The sequence below is a fragment of the Gorilla gorilla genome, chromosome 2, assembly GCF_029281585.2.
Source record: "Gorilla gorilla gorilla isolate KB3781 chromosome 2, NHGRI_mGorGor1-v2.1_pri, whole genome shotgun sequence".
NCBI lineage: Eukaryota > Metazoa > Chordata > Mammalia > Primates > Hominidae > Gorilla > Gorilla gorilla.
In genome coordinates, this window is record NC_086017.1 from 119,497,369 (window position 1) to 119,521,194 (window position 23,826).

Sequence of the window (23,826 nt, forward strand, 5' to 3'; positions counted from 1 at the left end):
ATACGGCCACCTCCAGCAATGAAAATGTAGCAACATCCACAGCGTTTCTGCCCAGGGAAGCCTATAAGAGACTCAGTGATCAATATTTTTGTTGGGCGTTGGTCATCTAGGTACCTGCTGCCTGGCATGTATCAAAATTCCACACTTCCAGAAGAAAATCCCAGGTGCTCAGCATAAATCATAGTGTTTGCACAAATAGTCTAGACATAGCAAGGCATCTTTATCAGTTAGGGAACACTGCCAAAATTCAACTTCCCAGACGTCAGCCAAAGGTCAACTTTGCAAGCAGGACTTAGTAAGGATAACAGCCTCAGGCCAGCTAGGTTAGCTTTTTAATGCCCAGGCTTGTATAGTTCTGTGCCATTTTATCAAATGTGTGCATTTATGTAACTACTACTGCAATCAAGATAACATGCAAGAAGTTCTTGTCTTGGAGCTAGAGCCTCAGGATTCTACTGTGACTGAGCCGATATTCAAGTGGCAAGGCAAAATCATCTTTACTCTTCTCTCTCCTCTGCTCAAGCAGAGGGAAGGTGTCTCTCCCAGATGTGTGAGTTGTTTTCCCTGGAGTTGGAGGGGTGACATAAGCACTCCCTTGCCTGCCCCATCTGGTATCTTACTAGGTTGTATACACCACAAATCCACTGGCTCCAAGCCCAGCACAGCACCAGGACATGGCCAGGAACTGCAGTCCTTGTGGCCTAGACTGCCTTTTATTTAGGACCCCAGAGCACTTTGGCCCACACACTGGCAGGGCTTGCTGGAACTCAGGCTCTCTGACTGCTGGGATGGACAATTTACCTATGGCTAACACTTGTCTAAATGCTACCTCCGTGATCACTGACTGAGTTCTGCTCAGTGTGGCTTTCTGATGTAACAGGGCAGCACTGAGTTCCAGTGCAAAGTCCTTCCCCCAAGCGCAGATTCTCTCTCCATGTCACATAGCTGTAGTCAGGGGATGGAGGAAGGGATGGTGTAGGCAACTTAAGACTGTCTTTCCTACCCTCTTCAGTGCCTCTTTCCTTAATATGATGTTCAAACCAGGTAATGTGATCACTCACCTGATTTTTGTTTCTATGAAGGGGCTTTTCTATGGGGTATTTGTTCAGTGTGGTGTTCCTGTGTTGGTGACGATTGTTGGAGCTTCTATTTGGCCATCTTTCTTCCATATCCTTTCCTTTGATTAAATTTTAATGTTTTATTTTGAGATGATTGACTATCCTCTTTCTTCCTGGGTCAAATTATCAAATATATCTAAAATACATTATCGTTATTATTAGATGACTGATAATGTTTTGATAATTTTTACTTGTTTTAATAATTATTAATTAAGCTTAGGATATTTAATTAAGCTTGTTGTACTGAAAAGTAGCTTAGTCTAAATAACCAATTAACATATTTTTTTCTTTGTAGGCACACCAGATTAATATTGGTTATTATTTGACATTACTGTTTTTATATGGAGTAGCACTCACTGAAAGAGGAAAGAAAGAGGTATGTAACATGTTATTTGCCCTTTATAAATCTTTTTACATCTTGGAATAATCAGGCCAAAGATTATAATATGAAACTAAAAATATTAAAAAAGGAAACTTAATATTAGCTTATAACTTCATTTCTTTTATTTATCTTTTGAATGCTTACCATTCATGTAAAATAAAAAATTATTTAGCTTCTTTCACTTACATAATACATTTTAATCCATTTTCTAGTATAGCTTAATCCCTCTGGTTTTAATCGTATCCCTTTTGTAAAATATGAATTGTACCTCAAATTATTTGTCAAACTTAAGTGCAAATAAGTACAAATCTGGGAATTAACTAGATAATTTCTAAGGGTTCTGTTGAATTTAACATTTCCTTTTTTTTCTGATTTTTAATGATTTCTCATATTTTCTTCATAGCTTTGATATTTCTCTTATTTTTTCTTCCCAAATCTGTATTTCTGACTTCATAAATTAAATATATAAATATGACTTGTTAATTAGAATTAACAAGTGAAGTAGAATTGATAAGCAGCCAAACTGAAAACATTTCTATTTTAAATACTTTAATGTAGTACTAATTGTTTAGTGTGATGTACTAGAGAATATTTTAAAGTAAGGCCAGGCAGCATTTTTCCAGCTTTTTTTTTCTAGAGAGACTGAGGCCATTATGCCTTTTTCACTGAAGCATCTATTATAACAGATCCTGATATTTACTTCCAGACCTATGTTGTTTATGATTAAGGTGGTGATTCCCCAAAAGAGTTTATATCTATGGGCAACAAATCACTTACTTTCTATCTGAAATACTGTGAAGAATTGTGCTCCCATTAGGAAGAATGATAAAGAATTGTGCTCTAACAGTTATCAGAAAAGCCCTTATTTTGGCTAGTAGTACTTGCCAGTTAGATATGTATATGTATGTATTTAAAAGATGGCGTCTCACTATGTTGCCCAAGCTGGACTTAACTCCTGGGCTCAAGCAGTCCTCCTGCTTCAGCCTGCTAAGGAGCTGACACTATCAGTGTGCACCACCATGCCTAATTGCCAGTTTTAGAGACACAAATTTTTGTTACCATCTTAATATTCACTTTGAAATATTGGTTAAAGAAGGTCTTAAGTTTATTTATAAATAAATATTTTAAACACTGACTACATGATCTTTGTAATCACATACAGAGATGCCAGGATTCAGAATGTGAATAAATGACCAGATGATTGGATTATTTTTAAAGCTGCCCTAATTTCTCCAGTTTGAGAAGTAATTGTTTATTGTAAAAAGAAAAAAATGACTTTTACAGCAGCCAAACCTAGTTTTATGTTACTACAGGATTATACAGAAGCTGAGAATAAATTTCTGGTGATGAAGATGATGATACAAGAAAATGAAATTTGTGAAAACTTTATGTCTTTAGTTTATTTTGGACGTGGTTTACTGCGATGTGCTCAAAAGAGGTAAGGATTTTAATTAACGGGTAGATGTTACCTGTGAAGTCTCAGCATTGTGAAATGGAAGTAAGTGTGCATAGTATATCAGGCATTGTGACATTTGTGCTCTACTGTTTTATCCTTTTCTTCTTTGCCTATTTGTATAGATAATTTCTTTAATGTAGTTGAGAATATTAAATAGCAAACTTAACAGGCCATAGCAATAAGAAGCAGTCTAGCATTAACATTAGGAGCATAGGCTTTAGATCTGATAGACCCGGGTTCAGCTACATTTTTTATCACTTATGCTAAGAAACTTAATGTTGTTAAGCCTTATATTTTTTTCTTATCTCTAAAATAGAACTAATAATAGTGTAGGGTTCACTTCATGAGGATTTTGCAGGTGATTAACATTGCCTAGGACACAAAAATGCTGTACTTAATAAATAAATTATGGTTGGAGTTATTAGTATTATCACCATTAACTTGGAATAGTTTTTAAAAGTATAAAATGAGCTTATAAAGAGTTGAAAAGGGTCCAAATGCTGAGTTTTTGGAGTATTGGCTACTACTTATTTTAAGAAAGTGAAATTGTATGGAGGAAACTATACAGATTATCTGTTTACTTCCTATATGGGGATCCATAACCATTTGTAACATCATTCATTCATTTTATTTACTAAGTATCCATTATATTCCAGAAACTGTTAGGTGTTGAGGTTACAGTGGTTTACAAAATACAGTTCCTGTCTTCATGTAACTGAAAGTACAGTGAAAGATATAGATCTTAATCAACTAATCAGTCATAAAATATTTATGAGATAGGATAAAGAGCTATGAAGGAAACTAGAGTGAATAACTAAAGTGTTTCCTGGAGGTAGGTTCTGGGAATCAGAAGTCTCCCTGAGAAAACAATGTTTGACTAAGATCTGAGGGATGAATTTGGAAAAGTTTGCTTGGGCAAACTCTTATGAAGGATTACTGCTGGGCCAAACCACTGGATCCCTAAAAGTGTCACCTATGTGGTAGTTCCCTGATTCTTTGTAAGGCTGATGTCCTATTCTCTGGCTTGCCTGTTTTTTTACTAGGGTATCCACAAGACATCTCACTTCTTGTTCACTGGGTCTGAGCAGCATGTGCCATCAGTATAGTGGGGCTAGTGTGATGCTTTGTAGAATGTCAAAATGATCCATATCCCTTCAGTCTATACTGTGACAAAGTAAGAGAATTAACATAGCCTGAGACAAGAACAAAGAATATATCCTGCTGTCCTTCCTCAGATGTGAAAACTGTTTTTTATTCTCTTTACTGATGAGCATTGGAGAGAATTCATTTTCCAGATCATTGACACTAGAAAGTCCAGTTGTATGGCAGTATCATTACTTTCATCCCTGGCCTATAGAAGACAACCACCACTGAGCTCCTCAAAGACATTGGTGCCCTTCTTACTCTGTAGTTCTTATTGTATTAATGAATGGGGTGTCCTCTGAGCCTTTCTAGGAACACTGAATTAGTGGTGGGTTCTGTGTTTTTATGTAGTAAGTCAATTCTAACCTTCTCACTTCCTTGACTCCTTTAATATTCCTCAAGAAATTTTCAGCATTTCTTCTTAATTTACTATAGACCATTATTGTGTCCAAGTTTCAAGGAGTCTTCTCAGCACCATATTAGGACTGGATTCAGGTGTCCTTTCTAGGAAAGTAAATCTTGAATTACGGAAGAGTTTTTCCGTATCAGTGTACACTTCCCCATTCAGCCTTGTGTTTACCCTTGGTTCAGCACTTTAAAGATCCACTCCCACTCATGTTCCTGCCAGTACATTCTAGTCGGGTTCTGCAATTCTTATGATTAACAAGCTTTTTCTTCCTGGGCAAGGGCTCTGTTTTCTCACTTGGGCTCTCCACCTGACCTTAGATTTATTGTCTAAAGGCAATGAGGTAAGGGAAGTTTTTTTTTTTTTTTGAGACGGAGTCTCGCTCTGTCACCAGGCTAGAGTGCTGTGGCGCGATCTCGGCTCACTGCAACCTCCAACTCCCTGGTTCAAGGGATTCTCCTGCCTCTGCCTCCCAAGTAGCTGGGATTACAGGCATGCGCCACCATGCCTGGCTCATTTTTGTATTTTTAGTAGAGATGGGGTTTCACTATGTTGGTCAGGATGGTCTCGATCTCCTGATCTCGTGATCCGCCCACCTCGGCCTCCCAAAGTGCTGGGATTACAGGCATGAGCCACCACACCCAGCCAGTAGGGGAAGATCTTAAGAAGGAAGGGCATCATCTTTTGAGACATGCATCTCAGCTGATATTTTTGCATGGTCTCTAAATAAAGGTAGGCTGCTCTCCTGTGGCAAGGAAGAGGTCTTTGCCAGTCAAGAGGGTTCATGGGGGGAATTTAAGGATTCAATATTTCTAAGCACATTCACCTAAATATCCCCATTTTAGATCCTAGGGTCTACTCATTGCATATCAAAGCCCTAATTTTAGTGTAGTTCTGTTGAGGCTGTGTTTTGGGTCTCCTTTGCAGCTGTTCTACCCTTATGGTTAAATCCTGAGTTTCATTTTCAGCATAGCCTGCCTTATGTCTAGAGGAGGTTCTTTTGATGTTGCCATAGAGGCCTTCTAGTTTTCAGTGTCCTGAGTTGATGGTATTAGTCTTGTTGAGGCTGTGCATTCAATATCAGTTTGTTTCACTTTATGATTAAATTTGGGCCTTATTTTCAGCACGGATTATGGCCATAGGGGATGAGAGTCTCTTTCAATTGCCCCCATAGAGGCCTTCTGGCTTTCGCAGTGTATCCTGAGTTAATAGTTGGCTGACCTGTGCCTGTCATTCTCTTTCTTCAAGGCCTCCAAGACAGTTTAAAGCCAACAAACTCTACAGTCCCTTTAATTACCATGGCCCCCATACTGTTCAAGCTTGAGCTACTACATAATCTAGTGCCTCCCCTTCCACCTGTATTTCATCCCAATCTGCCACAGGTGAGAGTGCTAGTATGTGTATTTCTATGGCATGCCAGAGGTTATCACCACCCTATTTACCACAAAAAAATGGGTTATTTGTTGTCTCATTGGTAAACCATGCATCTACACAGTCCCGTTCAAACTAACCTTATTTTAAAATGCCTTTCAGATATAATGGAGGACTGCTAGAATTTCATAAAAGCTTACAAGAAATTGGAGACAAAAATGACCATTGGTTTGACATAGATCCTACAGAAGATGAAGATTTACCTACAACTTTTAAAGTAAGAAATTATTTAAGAGTAACATTTTATTTGTAACTAATCAGAATAACCAACTATATCATATTCTTACAGCAAGCATGTTCTTTTATTGGCACATAACTTTTTATACAAGAAACAATCTTTATTGCATTACCTAGTGCAGAACGTATGATTCAACAAGGAGGGAGAAGTGAGGTGGCAGTGTTAACATTTTCAAATAATGAGAAAATTAATAACGATACTAGGCCAGTACCCTGCATGGTTAGAGTCAAATGTAGCTGTTAACTTTTTTTCCTAATTATCTTTACCATTATTTTGCTGTTGATTTAAATTACAAAGTACTAAATGCTTAGTTCAGAAAACATGGAAAATATAAAAATGCCTAAAGATAAAGATGAAATTCATCTATATTTCTTCTTCAAATGGAGAAACCATTGTTAGCATTTTTATTTATATCTGTCCAGACACACGCACACACACATATAAACACTAATAGCCTTTATTTTGTGATTTTAAGTTGTGATGTTGTGCACACTTATTTGTACTCTGGAAATATATAGTATTTTTTATTTCTCAGTCATTAGAGTATTATACAATGCGATTTTGCCATATTATACAATGCGATTTTGGCATAATGCGATTTGGCATAATATATATATATATAAAAATATATAGTATTTTTTATTTCTCAGTCATTAGACTTATACAATGCGATTTTGGCATAATAATGTATTATATAGCTTTGTTTTAATTTGCTCAACTAGTTCCCTGCTAAGTTTATTCTAAATATTTCCAGTTTTTCCTTCTTATATAAAGTGATCTTTGCATATTTCTCACGTCATTTCATTAGAATAAATTTCTAAAGGTGGAATTGTGGAGCAAGTGTTCACACAATTATAAAGTTGTTATATGTCTCTGTATTTTCTCTCAGAAAATTGTACCACTTTATATTCTTCAAATAGTGTGAGACTTTTCATTTTCCCACACCTTCTGGGTGTTCTTTACTTTTTGGGTAATTTTTAACCCATCTGATAAACCATTTGCGTCTTTTTAATTTGTTTAATACGAACATAGCTAAACCAGGTTTCTCTTGGTTAATGTTTGAATGACATATCTTTTTCAAAACTTTAAAAAACTTTAAATCTTTCTTGATCTTTATGTTTTACCTGTCTTTAAGGCCAAAAGCATTACTCAAAATAAAGAGAGATATTTTATTAAAATATAAAATTCAATTATCCAGGAAGATATAATAACTCAAATTTGTATATACCTAGTAATATAGCTTCAAAATATATGGGACAAAAACTGACAGAATTGAAAGGAGAAATATTTTTAAAGCCCCAATCACAATAGAATATTTTAATATACTTCTTTCAATAATCAATAGAACATGCAGACAGCTTTTGGCATTGTCAAGTTAATCATATGACTTTTAATTTTGACTTGCTAAAGTAATAATTTTATGCATTTTAAAAATACTAAATTTTCATCCCTACTTTACAAAGCAGTCCCTTACTTGATCTTGGTTGTTTTACTCTTTTTCTTCCTCTTTTTAAAATATTTTGCTTTCTTTATTATCTAACTTTTTTAGTGAATTTTTATTTTATGCACAATAATATATATATATTCAGTTTGTCAAATAATCTTTAAAGACTTAAAATAAGAGTTTCTGTTTTGTTATCTCTAACTGAAATTCTGCTTCCTAGAGTCATTCTTCCAACTTTCTAGACATTTTTCTTTGATGTTTACCTATTTTTCAAAAGAAATATTGCTATTTAAAACATATCTCCAGGTTTTTCTCTTTTGACTTCTCACTGTGAAAAATGAGTTTAGCTTGCTTATACATCCCCTACACACACACACACACACACACACACAGACACACACACACACACACACACTCTTTCTCTCTCTCTCTCTCTTTCTCCTATCCTACTGGTAGTTATAAGTTTTTGTTAAGCTGGCCTCAGGGTTTCCCTTCACTCTCATCCTGGGAATTTTCCTCACCTTTCTTCTATGTGGAATCCTCTGTTTCTCAGAACTCAAGTTTTCCTTCCTAGGGTTGCTTCCTTGTTTTGGTGGTGCAACTCCTCTATTCTCTAGCAGCTTCCCGTAAAAGAGAGCTCGCATGGGAGGTAAATTTTTTGAGACCTTTCAAGTATCAAAATAATTTATCCTTTGTATATTCTGTTCATATCTTGCCTGAGGATAGAATAATTTTTCTTTTCGGAGACAGGTTCTTGCTCTGTCACCCTGGGTGGAGTGCAGTGGCATGATCATAGTTCACTGCAGCCTCAACCTCCTGTGCTCAAGCAATTCTTTTCCTTCAGCCTCCCAAGTAGCTGGGACTACAGGCACATGCCACTGCACTTGGCTAATTTTTTTAAAAAAAATTATTATAATAATAATAATTATTATTATTATTTTCTTTTTTTTTTTTAGTAAAGACAGTCTCAGTATGTTGCCCAGGCTGCTCTCAAACTCCTGGGCTCAAGTGATCCTCCCACCTTGGCCTCCAATTTTTTAAAAGCATTTTTCTGTTATCTTTTAACTTCTAATATTACTTTTAAGAAACTTGATTTCATTCTGATTTTTAAACTTTTGTATTTGACCTGTTTTATTTTCTTCTTTCTGGGAATTGTTAAGGATATTTTCTGTATCACCAGTGTTCTGAACTTGTGTTTTTTGCTTCTGGGACATTTTCTTGTTTTATATATTTCATAATATTTTCTTAATTTTCTCTTTTTCTTTGTGAAATACTTATTATTCAGATGCCTTGTAGACTAGGCTGAGTCTCTAATTTTCTTATTTCTCAAGATATTTTTTTCTACTGTCTGGGAAATTTTCTCAACTTTGTCCTCCTACATTGAGCTGATATTTGTGAAATAATTTCTAGAGGCTTATTTATCATATATACCTTCAATACATTAGCAGTAATACTATTTGAAATTTTGTAACACTATCCCTCTAAAGGATAAGTATGAAGGACCTTATCTAATCATTTAACTTAGACCTGATTACATGATTCACTTGTATTTAATCAGCATTTCATTTATTTGTTATGTGTTTTATTCTATTTTATTTTATTTTTTAGAGATAGAGTCTCATTCTGTCACCCAGGCTGCAGTGAAATGGTGCTACCATAGCTCACTGCAGCTTTGAACTCCTGGGCTCAAGCAGTCTTCCTGCCTTGACCTCCCAAAGCACCATGATTACAGGCATGAGCCACCACTTCTGGCCATTTAATCAGTATTTTAAAATGAGAAATTATATTCTGATTTGTAACTAAAGACATTGAAAACATATTTCTCTACTGTACTTTTGCCCATTATAGCAGTGAATGGCATATTGCACTACCACAGTGGTTCCACTGCCAGTGCAGTGACCTACAGGTTGCTTCCAGCCAAGATTCTCTTGGACACCAGTGATTTATTGCCTCTCTGTGTGTATATATTAGAGCAAATAATTCTTGATAGGAATATGCCAGGTGTTATGCTATGAGTTAGATGATAAGGAGATGTATGGCTTCAAACATACACTTCTCTCCATTCTCCATGTTTATATCATTCATTAAGAAATCCAGTACTTCTAATTTAGGACCTTCCTATACATTGTTTACTTTGAATTAGAGAAATGTTTTATTACTATTAAAAAAATACATATATACAAGTACTTCGAAAAGGGATATGATATGGACATATTACCAAGGTAAAACATGGGTAGTCTTAATTGTGGTGTTAATTTATTATTAGTAATTCATGAGAATTCTTTCTGTTTTTAAAATCTAGGATCTTCTTAATAATTTTATCAAGACAACTGAAAGCAATATAATGAAGCAGACGATTTGTAGTTACCTAGATTGTGAACGATCTTGTGAAGCTGACATTTTGAAGAACACCAGTTATAAGGTACTGTAATTGTCAATTAACAGTATTTTTAAAAACTAATTGAAAAATTATATATAACTATATAAAATAATAAAAATTATAATATGTACGAAATATTTTAAAAGAGCGTTTAGTTTAATTACAATGGTAAAGCAGTTGAAAAGTTATTTTACTATGAGAACTTAGATTCAGAGTGATCAGGAATTATTTATATTCTGTGAGTCAATAAAAGAATAAATTGGTTTCGCTAAGGTTTTTGTAACATTCACATGCATCTGAAGTTATAAGTATTATTCCTGCAGTCAGTCATACAGTGAAAATGATCTAAAAAATGCTTTACTTCATAGTTAGAATTGTTAGAGGTTAAGAATGGTAGCGTTTTACTAAGGAGAAAGGCTGTCACTCTGCAGGAATGATACTACTAAATAAGTGATCATTTTCTCTTCTATGGGCCTTGGCAGGGGGAAAAAGTAACCAGCCTTGATTTGAAGAAATTTAGCTATCAGAATACTTCTGATAGATCTATCTCTCTGGGTCTGTCAGAATACTTCTGATAGGTCTATCTCTCTGGATCTATCAGAATACTTCTGATAGGTCTATCTCTCTGGATCTATCAGAATACTTCTGATAGGTCTATCTCTCTGGATCTATCAGAATACTTCTGATAGATCTATCTCTCTGGATCTATCATCAGAATACTTCTGATAGATCTATCTCTCTGGATCTATCATCAGAATACTTCTGATAGATCTATCTCTCTGGATCTATCAGAATACTTCTGATAGATCTATCTCTCTGGATCTATCAGAATACTTCTGATAGATCTATCTCTCTGGATCTATCAGAATAAGACTTTGTGAAATCACAAGATAGGATGAGATGATGTGCAAATCAGACAATACTTCTAAAAAAAATAACTGATATCTTAATTGCGAGGCATGATGTGTACAGCCAATCCGATAGGTGGGAAGAAGGAGAAGACCAAGATCTATTCAATAGAATAAGACAGGGATTGAAATGTGAGCCTGGTGAGATGTAGTGCTCAGGGTCAGGCTTGTTCAGTATTGGTTTAGATGACATGGTGATATGGTCCTAAGGTTTCTCAAGAATGCTTTAAGGGTTCTAATCAAATGAACTACAGCATGCAGCAGCAGGAATACCTGGGCACACAATTTAATTTTTGTCATCAAAGCAAAAATTTTAAAAAGCAAGGTGGTAGTTTCCAGGCAGGGTACAGTGGGAAAGACAAGCAATCTATACCCTCGGATTATGCAGTAGCTCAGGAGCTGTCAGCAAGGCAGCAAATCTGAGTTCTCATGATTGGTAACAGAGGGGATTCAGGCAGTAATGGTATGGAGCTGGGGATGGAGGAAAAGAGAAATGTAAAAATGGAGATGAAGATGGGTAGGTAGCATGTTCCTCTGTAGACATCACTCACTGGGTTTCTGATATTTTGTTGTACGTAGAATATGGAAAATATATTAACTTTTTCAAATTATTGACCTTTTTTTTACTGTCCTAATTTTCCCATCTTTAGTGATGTAAAAATGACTTGTAAAGTTATTTGGTGATCTCTGATTTCTGTTGATAAATTTTGAATGCCATGTAAAATCTATCTAATTATAGAATAATTTTTAAAGTGACAATATAATTTTTTTTATCTATACAAGAATCACCATGTCCTTATTGATAACTTACTTTTATTTTTTTCCAGGGATTTTTTCAGTTAATGTGCAGTAAAAGTTGCTGTGTTTATTTCCATAAAATTTGCTGGAAAAAGTTCAAGAATTTAAAGTATCCAGGTGAAAATGATCAGGTATTATATTCGTTCTTAAAACTACAGCAGCATTTCTTCCTCTACCCTTTCCTCTTTTGTTCTCTTCCCCATCGTTTCTTCCTGTTCATAACTTCCCTCCTTCTTTTTACTTCCTCCTTTTTTTCTTTTTCTTTTACTTCCTTCTTTGTTCTTTCCCAATTCTCTCTGATGCTTATCTTCCTACCACTTTTCATTCATTATCATCATTTATTAAACAGTTCTTTGTAGGTGATACACTACTAGTTAGTTGGTTTGCTTAGTGGTTTCTATCAATTTGTTCCCTTCCTTTTAGAAATGTATACTCTTAAGAATAGAAATATTGTTGCATATATGCACATAGGATCATAGAATAGAATTTCTTAGTAAAAACACAGAAAGGATAATTATACAGTTTTAAGGATTTCCATTTTAGAGGTGAAGAACAAGGACAAATTTCATAGTCTTCAAAAATATATATGGAACTTTTAATATTTATATTTAGTTATAATAGTTACATATCATATGTAGTTATAGATAATATATAATTATATAACATATGGTTATACATTATATATAATAGTTATAATTATACAAGTTATAATTATATATAACTATATAACTACATAATTATATATAACTATATAACTTATATAATTATAATTATATAAGTTATAATTATAAATATTATATAATATATAACATAACTATTATTAACTATTATAATATATAACATATAATAGAGTTGTTTGCCACTAATATTGAAGTGGAAATACAAAGCCCAGTTCTGAATTAATTACTCTTTAGTGAGCTGATGACTGTAAGTTGGGTCTATAATGTGTGGTTCTATAGTGTTTACATTCTACAAACAACAGAAAACCCATTTAAAGCAATTGTGATGTAGTAGAAAGTGTATTGAATATGGAGTTGGGAGATCTGGGTTCAAGTCCAGACTGAGCCACTTACTAGTTTTATTATATTAGACTGGTAACTTAATTGCTCAGAGACTAATTTTTTTAAGCTCTGAAGTAAGGATAAGATAAACCTATTTCATAGGGTTTTTGTAAGAATTAACAGATAAAACAGATGAACTCACATTGTAAACTGTAAAAACAATTGTATAAAGATTTACTTATTCATTTTTAAGTGGTATATACTTTACAATTTCCTTGATTGTAGGGGCAATTAATATTACTGAATTTTAGAAAGAGAAGTAGAAGAAAAATAAGTAATTTAACCAAAAGAAATAGCAGGCCAGAACTAGAGAAAGGATGTAACATTTTTATTCTTTCCTTTTCCCTAGAATCCTCACGTATCTGATAGAAATTCAGTAATCCTCTTTACACATACTTAATTAGTACATTTTACTTGAAGTTGCTTTCTCTGGAGCAGCAAATGCATTTTAGTCTGTAATACAGCTACTTGAAGATTTTGAAGTAGAGTGAAATCATACATTTTAAATAGGATATCCATTGATTTATGAAATGGACCATCTTTTAACAGCTACATGTCAGATATTCACATCTTCCAGTTTACTGTCTAGCAACATTTGCTTCTAACTACATTTATTTAAATATAATCAGATTTGCACATCAGTGATTTTTTCTATTTTTATTTTTCTCTATTAATAAATTTAGAGTTTTAGTGGGAAAAAATGTTTGAAGGAAGGATGTACAGGTGACATGGTAAGGATGCTGCAATGTGATGTACCTGGAATTGTTAAAATTTTGGTGAGTATCTTGTTTTGTCCTTTTTTTTTTCTTGCTTTCCTTCCTTGGAAAAATATTTTTGACTTGAAACAGACCTGGGTATCATCATAATTAGATTCCACCCATATTGCCTTTGATGGTGACTGAGCTCTTGAACCTTTTTATTACCATGATTTATACAAAGTAATGTTTAAGTGGTCCTTAAGAACAGTAAAAAATTAAGAATAAAGAGAAAGACACAAAAAGAGAAACAAAGACAAAATATGCCATAAGTATACCAATAAGGAAAGTATCGTGAACTAAGGATAATTAATCCTTTGACACCTAAGTTAAAAATAATTTTAGACTTTCTGAACCTCTTTTAGTCTGTAAATATCCTCCTATGAAGGTATCTACAGAACATCACATATAGTACCTGTTACATAAAATGCACTCAGATGATATCCATTTTATGTTTTAATTAATGAAATATCTTGTTGAATTTTTGGTTCATAACTAAATAGACCAAATTATGACTAGAAATGTATCTTATTTCTTTATTGTAAAATGTGCTATTTTTGTATTTCAGATTTGGCATTTAAATCCTATAGTGATGTAAAGTAGAACTGCTTTTTTAAGGTCAACTCTAGTTCGTTTTTTTGATCAGGATTATTTATTACTTACCTTGTTATTCATGTTTTGTTTTTTTATATTCACTGTGGCTTGACTCTCATTGTATGTTTCAAATGTTAAGCTAAGAAATAACATTAAACATTTCGAAAATTGAACTACTTTAGGGCTATTTTTTTCCCCATTACTTGCAGTTTGAAGTTGTGAGAAAGGATGAATATATCACCATTGAAAATTTAGGAGCAAGGTAAGCTTAAAATAAAATACTCTGTTACCTTTTTTGGAATATGCATGTATTTTTTGGTTGCTTAATTCTTCTGTGTTTCTGTCACCTAATGGAGCTGCGTTAAATTTTAAGGTAGTATTAAGGTATGTGAAAAAATCATATTTAATTGCCATTTGTTTCCCTCTCTATCACCACTTATTGTAGACATTTACATTCTAAAGTGGAGATGGAGAAATTACGTGAATACTTTCCCATTAAATATGAAAATAATCCTTTTCTTTAAACAAACATGTTTTTCTTAAAGTTAGTTTGTTATGAAATAAAGATTTTTCTATCTTTCAAAACTTATCCAAACCACTAAGCTTGTCTTACAATTAGAATCTTCCTGTTTCTTACATGAGAAAACTGTATTGCAGAGTAATATATTTGATAAAGCTAGAATTAATAGCGGTATTATAGAGTGTTGCTACTGAAGTTAGAAGTTTCAATATAAAAGTTCTTCCAATCAATTGATTCTCTTTTTCTTCTGTTTAACGTGTAAATGCCATTTTTCAATCTAGTAGGGACATTGCATTGACATCTAAAGCATCAGTTTTCCCCTATTAGTTAATGAAGCCCAAATCTTTATATCTAGCACAAATCTGTGTCCTAAAAGCTTGACCTTATATACCTACCTGCATACTGAATATCTCCATTTTTATTTTTCAAAAATATTTATAATTCAGCATGTCCAAAACTGGACTCATGATCTTTCTTTCTAACACTGCTTTGTAACTTTTTAAAAAGTCCTATCAATTTAGGTTTTGTTTGTTTGTTTGTTTGTTTGTTTGTTTTGAGATGGAGTCTTCCTCTGTTGCCCAGGCTGGAGTGCAGTGGCGCAATCTCGGCTCACTGCAAGCTCTGCCTCCCGGGTTCACACCATTCTCCTGCCTCAACCTCCCGAGTAGCTGGGACTACAGGTGCCTGCCACCATGCCCGGCTAATTTTTTTTGTATTTTTAGTAGAGATAGGGTTTCACCATATTAGCCAGGATGGTCTTGATCTCCTGACCTCATTATCTGCCTGCCTCGGCCTCCCAAAGTGCTGGGATTACAGGCGTGAGCCACTGTGCCCGGCCAATTTAGTTTTTAAAATATAAATTTCTTCCTATTTCTACCCTGTCTCTACCACTTCACTAAACTAAATGAGGATATCATTATTTCTCGTTTGAAATTCTCAAACAGCATCTTAAAACTGTCTTTAGCCTTTACTTTATCCAGTCTGTTGTTTTCTTAACCATCAGTAGGACTTTTCTAACAAAAATTGGAATATATAACTTCTGTTCATGAAGATCTTTCAGAAGCTTCTCATTGCTCTTAAAATAAAGTTCAGATTCTTTAGCTTGGCTCTTCACTTAACCTTGTACACAGCTGAACTCATTCGTGCCATCTCTTGTTACTGTACTCTTAACCATATATGTACCAACTATACGGAGCTTCTTTTGGTTTCTTCAGTGTGCCATCTCAAGAAACCTCTCAAGTTATTGCATTGAAGTATATCTAGTTTACTATTTGACCTTCAAGCTTTGCTTGGAATACTCTGCTCCTTTGTCTAGTTAAAGCTTTCGAAAAGCCTTACTTAGATTACAGTAGATGTTCTATCATGTATTTCCTCTGTTTCTATCAAAACATTTACTAACGTTTATTACACTTTCTTGGCTGTCTTCTCCATTTGAGTGTAACCTCCATGAGGGCAAGAACTTTATCTTGTTTTCTAGTATGTTCCCAGCACATAGCATAATATCTGGCACATAGCTAGGCCACAATAAATACAAAGTAGAGATTCTGGATTCCATTATTCCCCAATGGGCAATGTTACTTTTATTTTGACAGGCCACTAATTTGGCTAGATATGAACTTTGAACACTTTCTTGGGTGGTGGATCCAGTCTCAGTCCAGATCTTTTGGCCTTAGTTGAGCTGCTTTTAGTCTGTTCTACATGTGTGGTTCAGTGTTCAGTCAGAGACGTTGTGGGAAAGAATTTGGGGATCTCTTTTCTGATTACTTCCCCTTATAGGATTCCCCCATTCTCTTAGTAGTCATGGTTCCATTTCAGTTTTCTGGTTTCTTCAGCCAAAGAGACCTTTTCTCTGTAGCGGTGTCACCTTTCTCATTCCTAATGTTGGCAATTTGTGTCTTTTTTTTTTGATCATTCTGGATAGAAATCTATCAATTTTGTTGATCTTTTCAAAGAATCAGCTTTTAATTTTATTGATTTTTCTATAATATTTTTGTTTTAAATTTCATTGATGTTTGTTCTTTGTAATTTCCTTACTTTTGTTTGCTTTAGGTTTAATTTGCTTTGATTTTTTTTAAGGTGAAAGTTTTGATCATTGATTCGAGACCTTTGTTCTTTATAAACTGATTTTACATTAAGCATTGCTTTAGCTGCCCCATATGTTTTGATGTGTAGAAATTTATTATTAATATTTTCAGTGTATTTTAAATGTTTTCTAGTTTTGTGTGTGTGTGTATGTTTTAACCATGGGCTCTTTAGGAGTATTTGTTTAATTGCCAAATATTTGGGAATATTTCAGCTATCTTTCCAGATATTCACTTTTAGTTTAATTCCTTTGCAGTAATTTATGTTATGATCATACTACTGTATATCTTGGTGAATGTTCTACTTGGATTTGTAAATAATGTGTCTTCTGATCTTGAATGAAATAGTCTGTACATTAGATGAAATTAGTTTACAGCTCTGTTTCAGCATTCTATGTCATTTTTGATTATTTACTTTTTCTATCAGTTACTCAGGGAATGTTGAAGTATACTATTCATTTTTTTTGTCTACTGTCTAATTGTATATCTAGAAACTCTTATTAAATGCTACACACACATCTAGGATTGTTATCTTTTTTTTTTTTTTTTTTGACAATTTGACTCGTTTATTCTTATTTAACATCCTTTTTTTTTTTTTTTTTGAGACGGAGTCTCGCCCTGTCACCCAGGTTGGAGTGCAGTGGCGCAATCTCGGCTCACTGCAACCTCCACCTCCCAGGTTCAAGCGATTCTCCTGCCTCAGCCTCCTGAGTAGCTGAGACTACAGGTGCACACCACCACACCCAGCTAATTTTTGTCTTTTTGGTACAGACGGGGTTTCACCACGTTGGCTAGGATGGTCTTCATCTCCTGACCTCGTGATCCACCTGCTTTGGCCTCCCAAAGTGCTGGGATTACAGGCATGAGCCACCATACCCGGCCTTAACATCTCTTTTTAACCCTGATAATATTCTTGCCTTAAGTGTTTTTTGTCTGATATTAATATAGCTACTCCAGCTTTCTTTTGATTAGTGTTTGCATGGTATATCCTTTTGCATCCATTTACTTCAACCTATGTATTTCTTTGTAGGTGTCATAGGTCTTTGTTGTTTTATGTATACAATATGACAATCTCTGCTTTTAAATTGTTTTTTTTTATTCCATTTGTATTTTTTTTACTAATTTATATGGTTGGAAATCTACTGTCTTCCTTGTTTTCAGTTTTCCCTATCTGTCTTTATTGTTTATTTTCTGGTTTGGTTTATTAGTTTTACCCTTTTTTAGTGGTTGCTTGAGGACTTACAAAACATATTTTTAACTTGTCAAAGTTTATTTTAAAATAATATTATACCACAGCATGTATAGTGTAAGAACCTTGCAATAATAGATTTCCATTTCTTCCCTCTTTTGTGCTATTGTTTTCATATGTTTTACTTCTACTTACTTTATAAATTACATAATATATTGTTACTTATAAGTGTAGTTTAATTTTTTCTGTTTTGAACATTATATATGGAAACATTTGTTTTATGCATTTTACAATCATGTTTAGTGTGATTCCATTCTTACTATTATAGTTGTAGTGTTTTCATTTTTATTGCTCTAATTTTATATTATTGCTTCACTAATTTAATTATTCTACCATTAACAGATGTTTATTTCTAGGTCCTGGCTATAACAATAGTTTTGCAGTGAACACTCTTGTACATGTCGCTAGGTCAATATGAGCAGAAAATTTTCCAGAATATATACCTAAAAGTAGAATTGCTAGGCCACCTGTGTATATCTATAACTTTACTAGCTTTTGCCAAATTGTTTTCCAGAGTGGTTTTACAAATGTACACTCCCCACCAACAGTATGGGAGATACCTTTTACTCAGTATCTTCCCCAATAACTTCATATTGTCAGAGTTTTACATTTTTTCAATGTAATGTGCAACTAACAGTGTTATAGTGGTACTGGAGATAGAATCAGTTAACAATAACAACCACCACCAAAATCCCTTTCCTCATTAAGCTTACACTGTAGCGTTGTTGTCCAATATTTTTTTGTTTTGTTTTCCGTGGTTCATTTCAAAGCCAAGCCATCTGTTTAACAGCAGCATTTACCTAGTGCTTAGTCTAGTTAATACATTTTGCTACTTTATTTTTTATTTTTCTAATTATTTGTATTGATGTTCTACTAGCATCTTTATTGTTTTTAATCAGTAGGTGTTAAATGAGTTGGGGTTTCTTGGAATAGTTATTGCCAAAAATATTATATGGTGAAGAGAAGGCCAGGGAGGACTTCCAGGTTTGCTATTTTTTTGTTTCTTGATTGCTTTTTTTGTCTTACAATGCAAAGCTTTCTTTCCTTTTTTTTCTGCTACCACACAGCCTTTTTGCAAGGAATTTTGTAATGTGATAGTTTTAGTATGAAATCTGGCAATACCGCTTACTTGATAATTCCAATGAAAGTGACAGTGTAGGGTTTTCATTGTTGGTGAACTCTATTTGTTCATTATTTTTTCTCCTTCTTGAATTATTTCTAGGAGAAGATGAAAATACTCACTTAACCATGCTCATACTAGAAATCTTGACTGACTTTGGTATTATTTTATTTCCACTATAACTTAATTTTTTTCCTTTTGCAGTTATAAAAAGTTGATATCTCTGAAAATAACTGATACTGATATAAGACCGAAGATCAGTTTAAAATTTAATACAAAAGGTATTATTTTATTTTTATATGCCTTCTGTTGAAAAGTATGTTAAAATTTTTGACTTCTCTGTCAACTTTCATGCCATTAACAACCACGTCTTTACTGTGTTTGTCATTCACTGAGCTTGGGTTTATACCAGCAAGCAGCACTTGGTGTAGGCTGGAAATCACAGACAGGAAGATCAGCAGATGTATGGATCTCACATTACCTTGACATCCTATAGAGAGGCATGCTAGGTCTGGTGCATAGCTGTGACTATACCGTGGGATTGTGTTCCAGCAGAGGTTTTCTACCAACTGTTCCTTCCCTTGCTGCATTCCTTCGTAATAGAGCAAGCATTAGAGTACCCTTACATGAAAGGAATGAACATTTTGAGTTTGAGGCCAAGTTTTGAGGCTAAGTAATCTAAATTAAGCTGCCAGCTTTTTAGGAGTGTGCTAGGAAATGTCCTGCCCAGAACCTGGAGGCCTTAATTAAGGGACCCTGGGCCCATAGAAGAATAGTTTGGTGGCAGTCCAGCCAACTTTTTATTTGGTAACCCACACAAAGAAAGCTCCCTGTGTCATTAGCTTTTTAACTTGCCTCCACAATGTATATCAAGTATTTCAAGCAAAAACGTTAATTTAATAAATCTCTTGAAACATGGAATCTTGAAGGATAAAATAATAAGGCTGCATTTTGTGACAAACACATATTTTGATATCCATATAACACCAAATGCCATCATATACTAAATTATTAGTACTTTCTAATTCACTTCAGCCGACTTTTCTCCTTTGAAAGCACTATTAAAACAGGAAAATACCAAATAGTTCAGTTTCATGCCTTATTCCATGTTATTGATGAAATACCTACTTATCTTTTTTTGAGGGGGTGAGAAGATGAGGTTTATTAGATCAGAGTTTCTCAAACATTATACATATATTTGATATATCCGGCAATTTTGTTAAAAGGCAGATTTCAGTAGGTCTAGAGTGGGGCCTGAGACTGTGCTTTTCTAACAGGCTTTCAGGTGGATGCTTGATGCTGCTGGTCTCTGGGCTACCCTTTGAGTAGCAAGGAGCTAGATCTTTTGGCATTTCTTGATATAGATCTGAGCTATCTAGTATAGCAGTCCCTAGCTGTATGTGGCTACTTAAATTTAAATTAATTAAAATTAAATTTAAAATTCAGTTCCTTAGTCACCCAAACCGCATTTCCAATGCTCAGTGAGTATTAGTGCAAATATAAAACATTTTATCACATGACGTTCCATTGGGCAGTGCTGATTAGGATAAAGTATAATTGTTAAAGTATAATTGTTTAAGTAAAGTATAGTTAGACATTGACAATTAGCATTCTTGGCAAATTTCAGAATTTTTAAAGACCTAATACTGTGATGCCATGTTGTTGCTAAAGGTCATTTACTTGAACAAAACCTTGGATGACTGAAAGACTTCTGTGGTGATTAGTCTTTGTTATTACTTTTGCTTGGGAACATGTTGTTTTTGTTTAGGTTTTTTGACAGGCAGAAAGCAGCATGCTAATTGAGCACTGGCTGTGGCAAAGCACTGTACTATCCTTCATTCTTTTGGAATAGTTTTTATCCTACAGGAGCTTAGGATACAATGTGAGAGACCAAATAGAAAATGAGCATTAATGTGGAATGTCTTGACTTCTCAAAATTTATTTTCAGATGAAATGCCTATCTTCAAGCTTGATTACAATTATTTCTATCATCTGCTTCATATAATTATTATTTCTGGTACTGACATTGTTCGACAAATATTTGATGAGGCTATGCCACCCCCTCTTTTGAAAAAAGAGCTTCTTATACACAAGAATGTGCTGGAATCCTACTACAACCATCTTTGGACCAATCATCCTTTGGGTGGATCATGGCATCTGCTTTATCCTCCTAACAAGGAGTTACCGCAATCCAAACAGTTTGACTTATGCCTCCTGTTAGCTCTTATAAAACATTTAAATGTGTTCCCTGCACCCAAAAAAGGATGGAATATGGAACCGCCATCTTCTGACATCTCTAAATCTGCAGACATCCTGAGACTGTGCAAATACAGGGATATCCTCCTTAGTGAGATTTTGATGAATGGTCTCACTGAGTCACAGTTCAATTCAATTTGGAAAAAAGTTTCAGATATTCTTCTGCGCCTTGGGATGATGCAAGAGGATATTGACAAAGTGAAGGAGAATCCCATTGAGAATATCTCCCTTGATTACCATCAGCTATCTGTCTACCTAGGCATACCAGTACCAGAAATCATACAGAGGATGTTATCCTGCTATCAACAAGGTACTAAATGATTATTTACTTCAGCCAATAAACTTCCATTGATTGAATGTCTGCTCTGTGCCAGGCACAGTGCAAAGGGCAAGAGATTCAGCGAGCTCACGGTTTTGGGAAAATGGACATATCAGGAAGGTAATAGAAATTATAGTGCTAGAGATGTTTCCAGAATACCATGGGAAATCCTAGGCTAAAGAAGTCCAAAAAAGCTTTCTGGAGAGTATCATAGTTAAAGAACTATTAATGGTGTGCAGAAGTTAGCCAGGTGAAGCAGACTGAGAAGGATGTTTCAGAGGGAAACAAAAATGAAGGTATAGAAACATAAAAATATACTGCAGGCAACTAAAAAATGTTGGCTTCATTGAGATTAAAGTAGGGGAGAGTTCATAGAGTACATTCAAGAGGATTTTTTTGTCACATTAAGGAGTCTGCATTTTTTCAGAAAGAAATCGTTGAAGACTTTTGAGTACAGTTTTATCACTTTAAGTGGAGTTTTATTCTCCAAAATTAATAAAGTTTATAACCATGACATGTGAGTACTGTGTGGTTTCAAAGATGTTTGTTTAGACACAGTGTGGATGTATGTTTCTTCTACTTTCTAGCAGAACCTTGTTTAGTTTACAATTTTAGCAGCTATTCATTGGCTGTAGATAATTTTAAAAATCAAGTAACATTCATGCAAGTGTTTGTATTGGCCACTCCCAAACTTGTCTATTGATATGGAAAAGACTTCAGACCTCCTTTCCCACATCTCAGGATACCTTCTCAGCTATTCTTTTGGAAAGCAGAGTTCAAGGCATGACAACATCTCTGAAACTCTGCTGTGCTATTCAGGATGACTTCCTGGTCTCAAGTTATTTACAGCCTAATGAACAACTGATGACCACACTGATGCTATATAAACATACAACTGTAAAAGTTTCTAGTGAACTGGTCCAGATTTTCTTCAGAGATAATTGATGTGCCCAATTTCAGTCCTGGTATTTACTAAGGCTCTGGAATACCTTTGTTTTCTTGCATAATCTAAGAATGAAAGAGGAGGACACTGAGTTTGATATATAAGAAAGTCAGGCAAGAATTTTTGACTTATAAATTAGGGTTTTAAAAAATACATTTACTCTATTAGGATTTTAAATAATTCATGAGAATAGAGTATTTGAGAAAGAGTTTTGAGCACCCATTCAATTCAAAGCATTTTAAGCAGTTCTTACTCAAGTAGACTGAAGAGCTTATTGGTCAAGTCCCTTTACTAGAGGCTTTCTTACCATCTTATATTTCTTTCCTCAGCTATTCTAGTTGCTTTTTATTTGGATATCTGATAATTTGATTAACATCCATCATCCCACTAAATCTCCATGAAGATTGTCTTTTTTTTTCTTCACCATTCAATCTCTAGAGCTTAACACAGCCTGATATACATTGTAGGTGCTCAATAAATATTAATGGGCAAGGAGAGCAAGTGATGATCTGATAAATCAGATTGCTAAAAAGGTCCCAACTTTCAGTGGAGGTTTGCTGTGTAATTAACTATTATTTCATGGCCTTAGACGGTAAACATAAGTATTCGTTGCTTGGTTTAAAGTGCTTGTGTTCTAGGCTTTATCTGTGGTACCACATTTTTGTTTACTTTTTTTCTCTAATCATGGGTTTATAACCTTTATGTGATAATCTAAAGATTGTGCCTTGTCTAAACTGGATTGATGAGCAAAGCTGGTTATTTTTCCAGTTACTTACAGAATAAATTGGCGCAATATAAAAATATTCTGCCTTAATCCTAGCCAGACATTCATTTGTTGCATTTGCAATTGTACATCTAAAATTTTTCTTTATGTATTATAGGAATTGCTCTACAGTCAATAACAGGCAGTCAGCGTAAGTATATTTAGAAATAAAATGTGTAAATGACTTTTTAACAAGGGATACCTATGAAATTTTTATTTGATCAGATAAACTAAATGATAAACTATAATTGTGAAGAACTTGGGCCAGGCGCAGTGGCTCACGCCTATAATCCCTGCACTTTGGGAGGCTGAGGCAGGTGGATCACAAGGTCAGGAGATCAAGACCATCTTGGCCAACATGGTGAAACCCCGTCTCTACTAAAAATACAAAAATTAGCCAGGTGTGGTGGCGGGTGCTTGTAGTCCCAGCTACTCAAGAGGCTGAGGCAGGAAAATTGCTT

The 23,826-nt window shown here is 34.4% G+C and overlaps 1 protein-coding gene across 5 annotated transcripts in view; it reads left to right on the forward strand.

Annotated features, from left to right (window-relative positions):
* DZIP3 (DAZ interacting zinc finger protein 3) overlaps nucleotides 1–23,826 on the forward strand; it is a 101,924-nt gene that overhangs the window by 30,690 nt on the left and 47,408 nt on the right. For all 5 annotated transcript variants that reach the window (XM_019024280.4, XM_055383532.2, XM_063704006.1 and 2 more), the window contains exons 6-15: nucleotides 1,414–1,494; nucleotides 2,814–2,938; nucleotides 6,039–6,153; nucleotides 9,921–10,040; nucleotides 11,734–11,835; nucleotides 13,449–13,541; nucleotides 14,324–14,376; nucleotides 19,289–19,365; nucleotides 21,033–21,650; nucleotides 23,484–23,516. In XM_019024280.4, coding sequence (XP_018879825.4) covers nucleotides 1,414–1,494; nucleotides 2,814–2,938; nucleotides 6,039–6,153; nucleotides 9,921–10,040; nucleotides 11,734–11,835; nucleotides 13,449–13,541; nucleotides 14,324–14,376; nucleotides 19,289–19,365; nucleotides 21,033–21,650; nucleotides 23,484–23,516 — 1,417 coding nt within the window. The remainder of the gene's footprint in view (nucleotides 1–1,413; nucleotides 1,495–2,813; nucleotides 2,939–6,038; nucleotides 6,154–9,920; nucleotides 10,041–11,733; nucleotides 11,836–13,448; nucleotides 13,542–14,323; nucleotides 14,377–19,288; nucleotides 19,366–21,032; nucleotides 21,651–23,483; nucleotides 23,517–23,826) is intronic.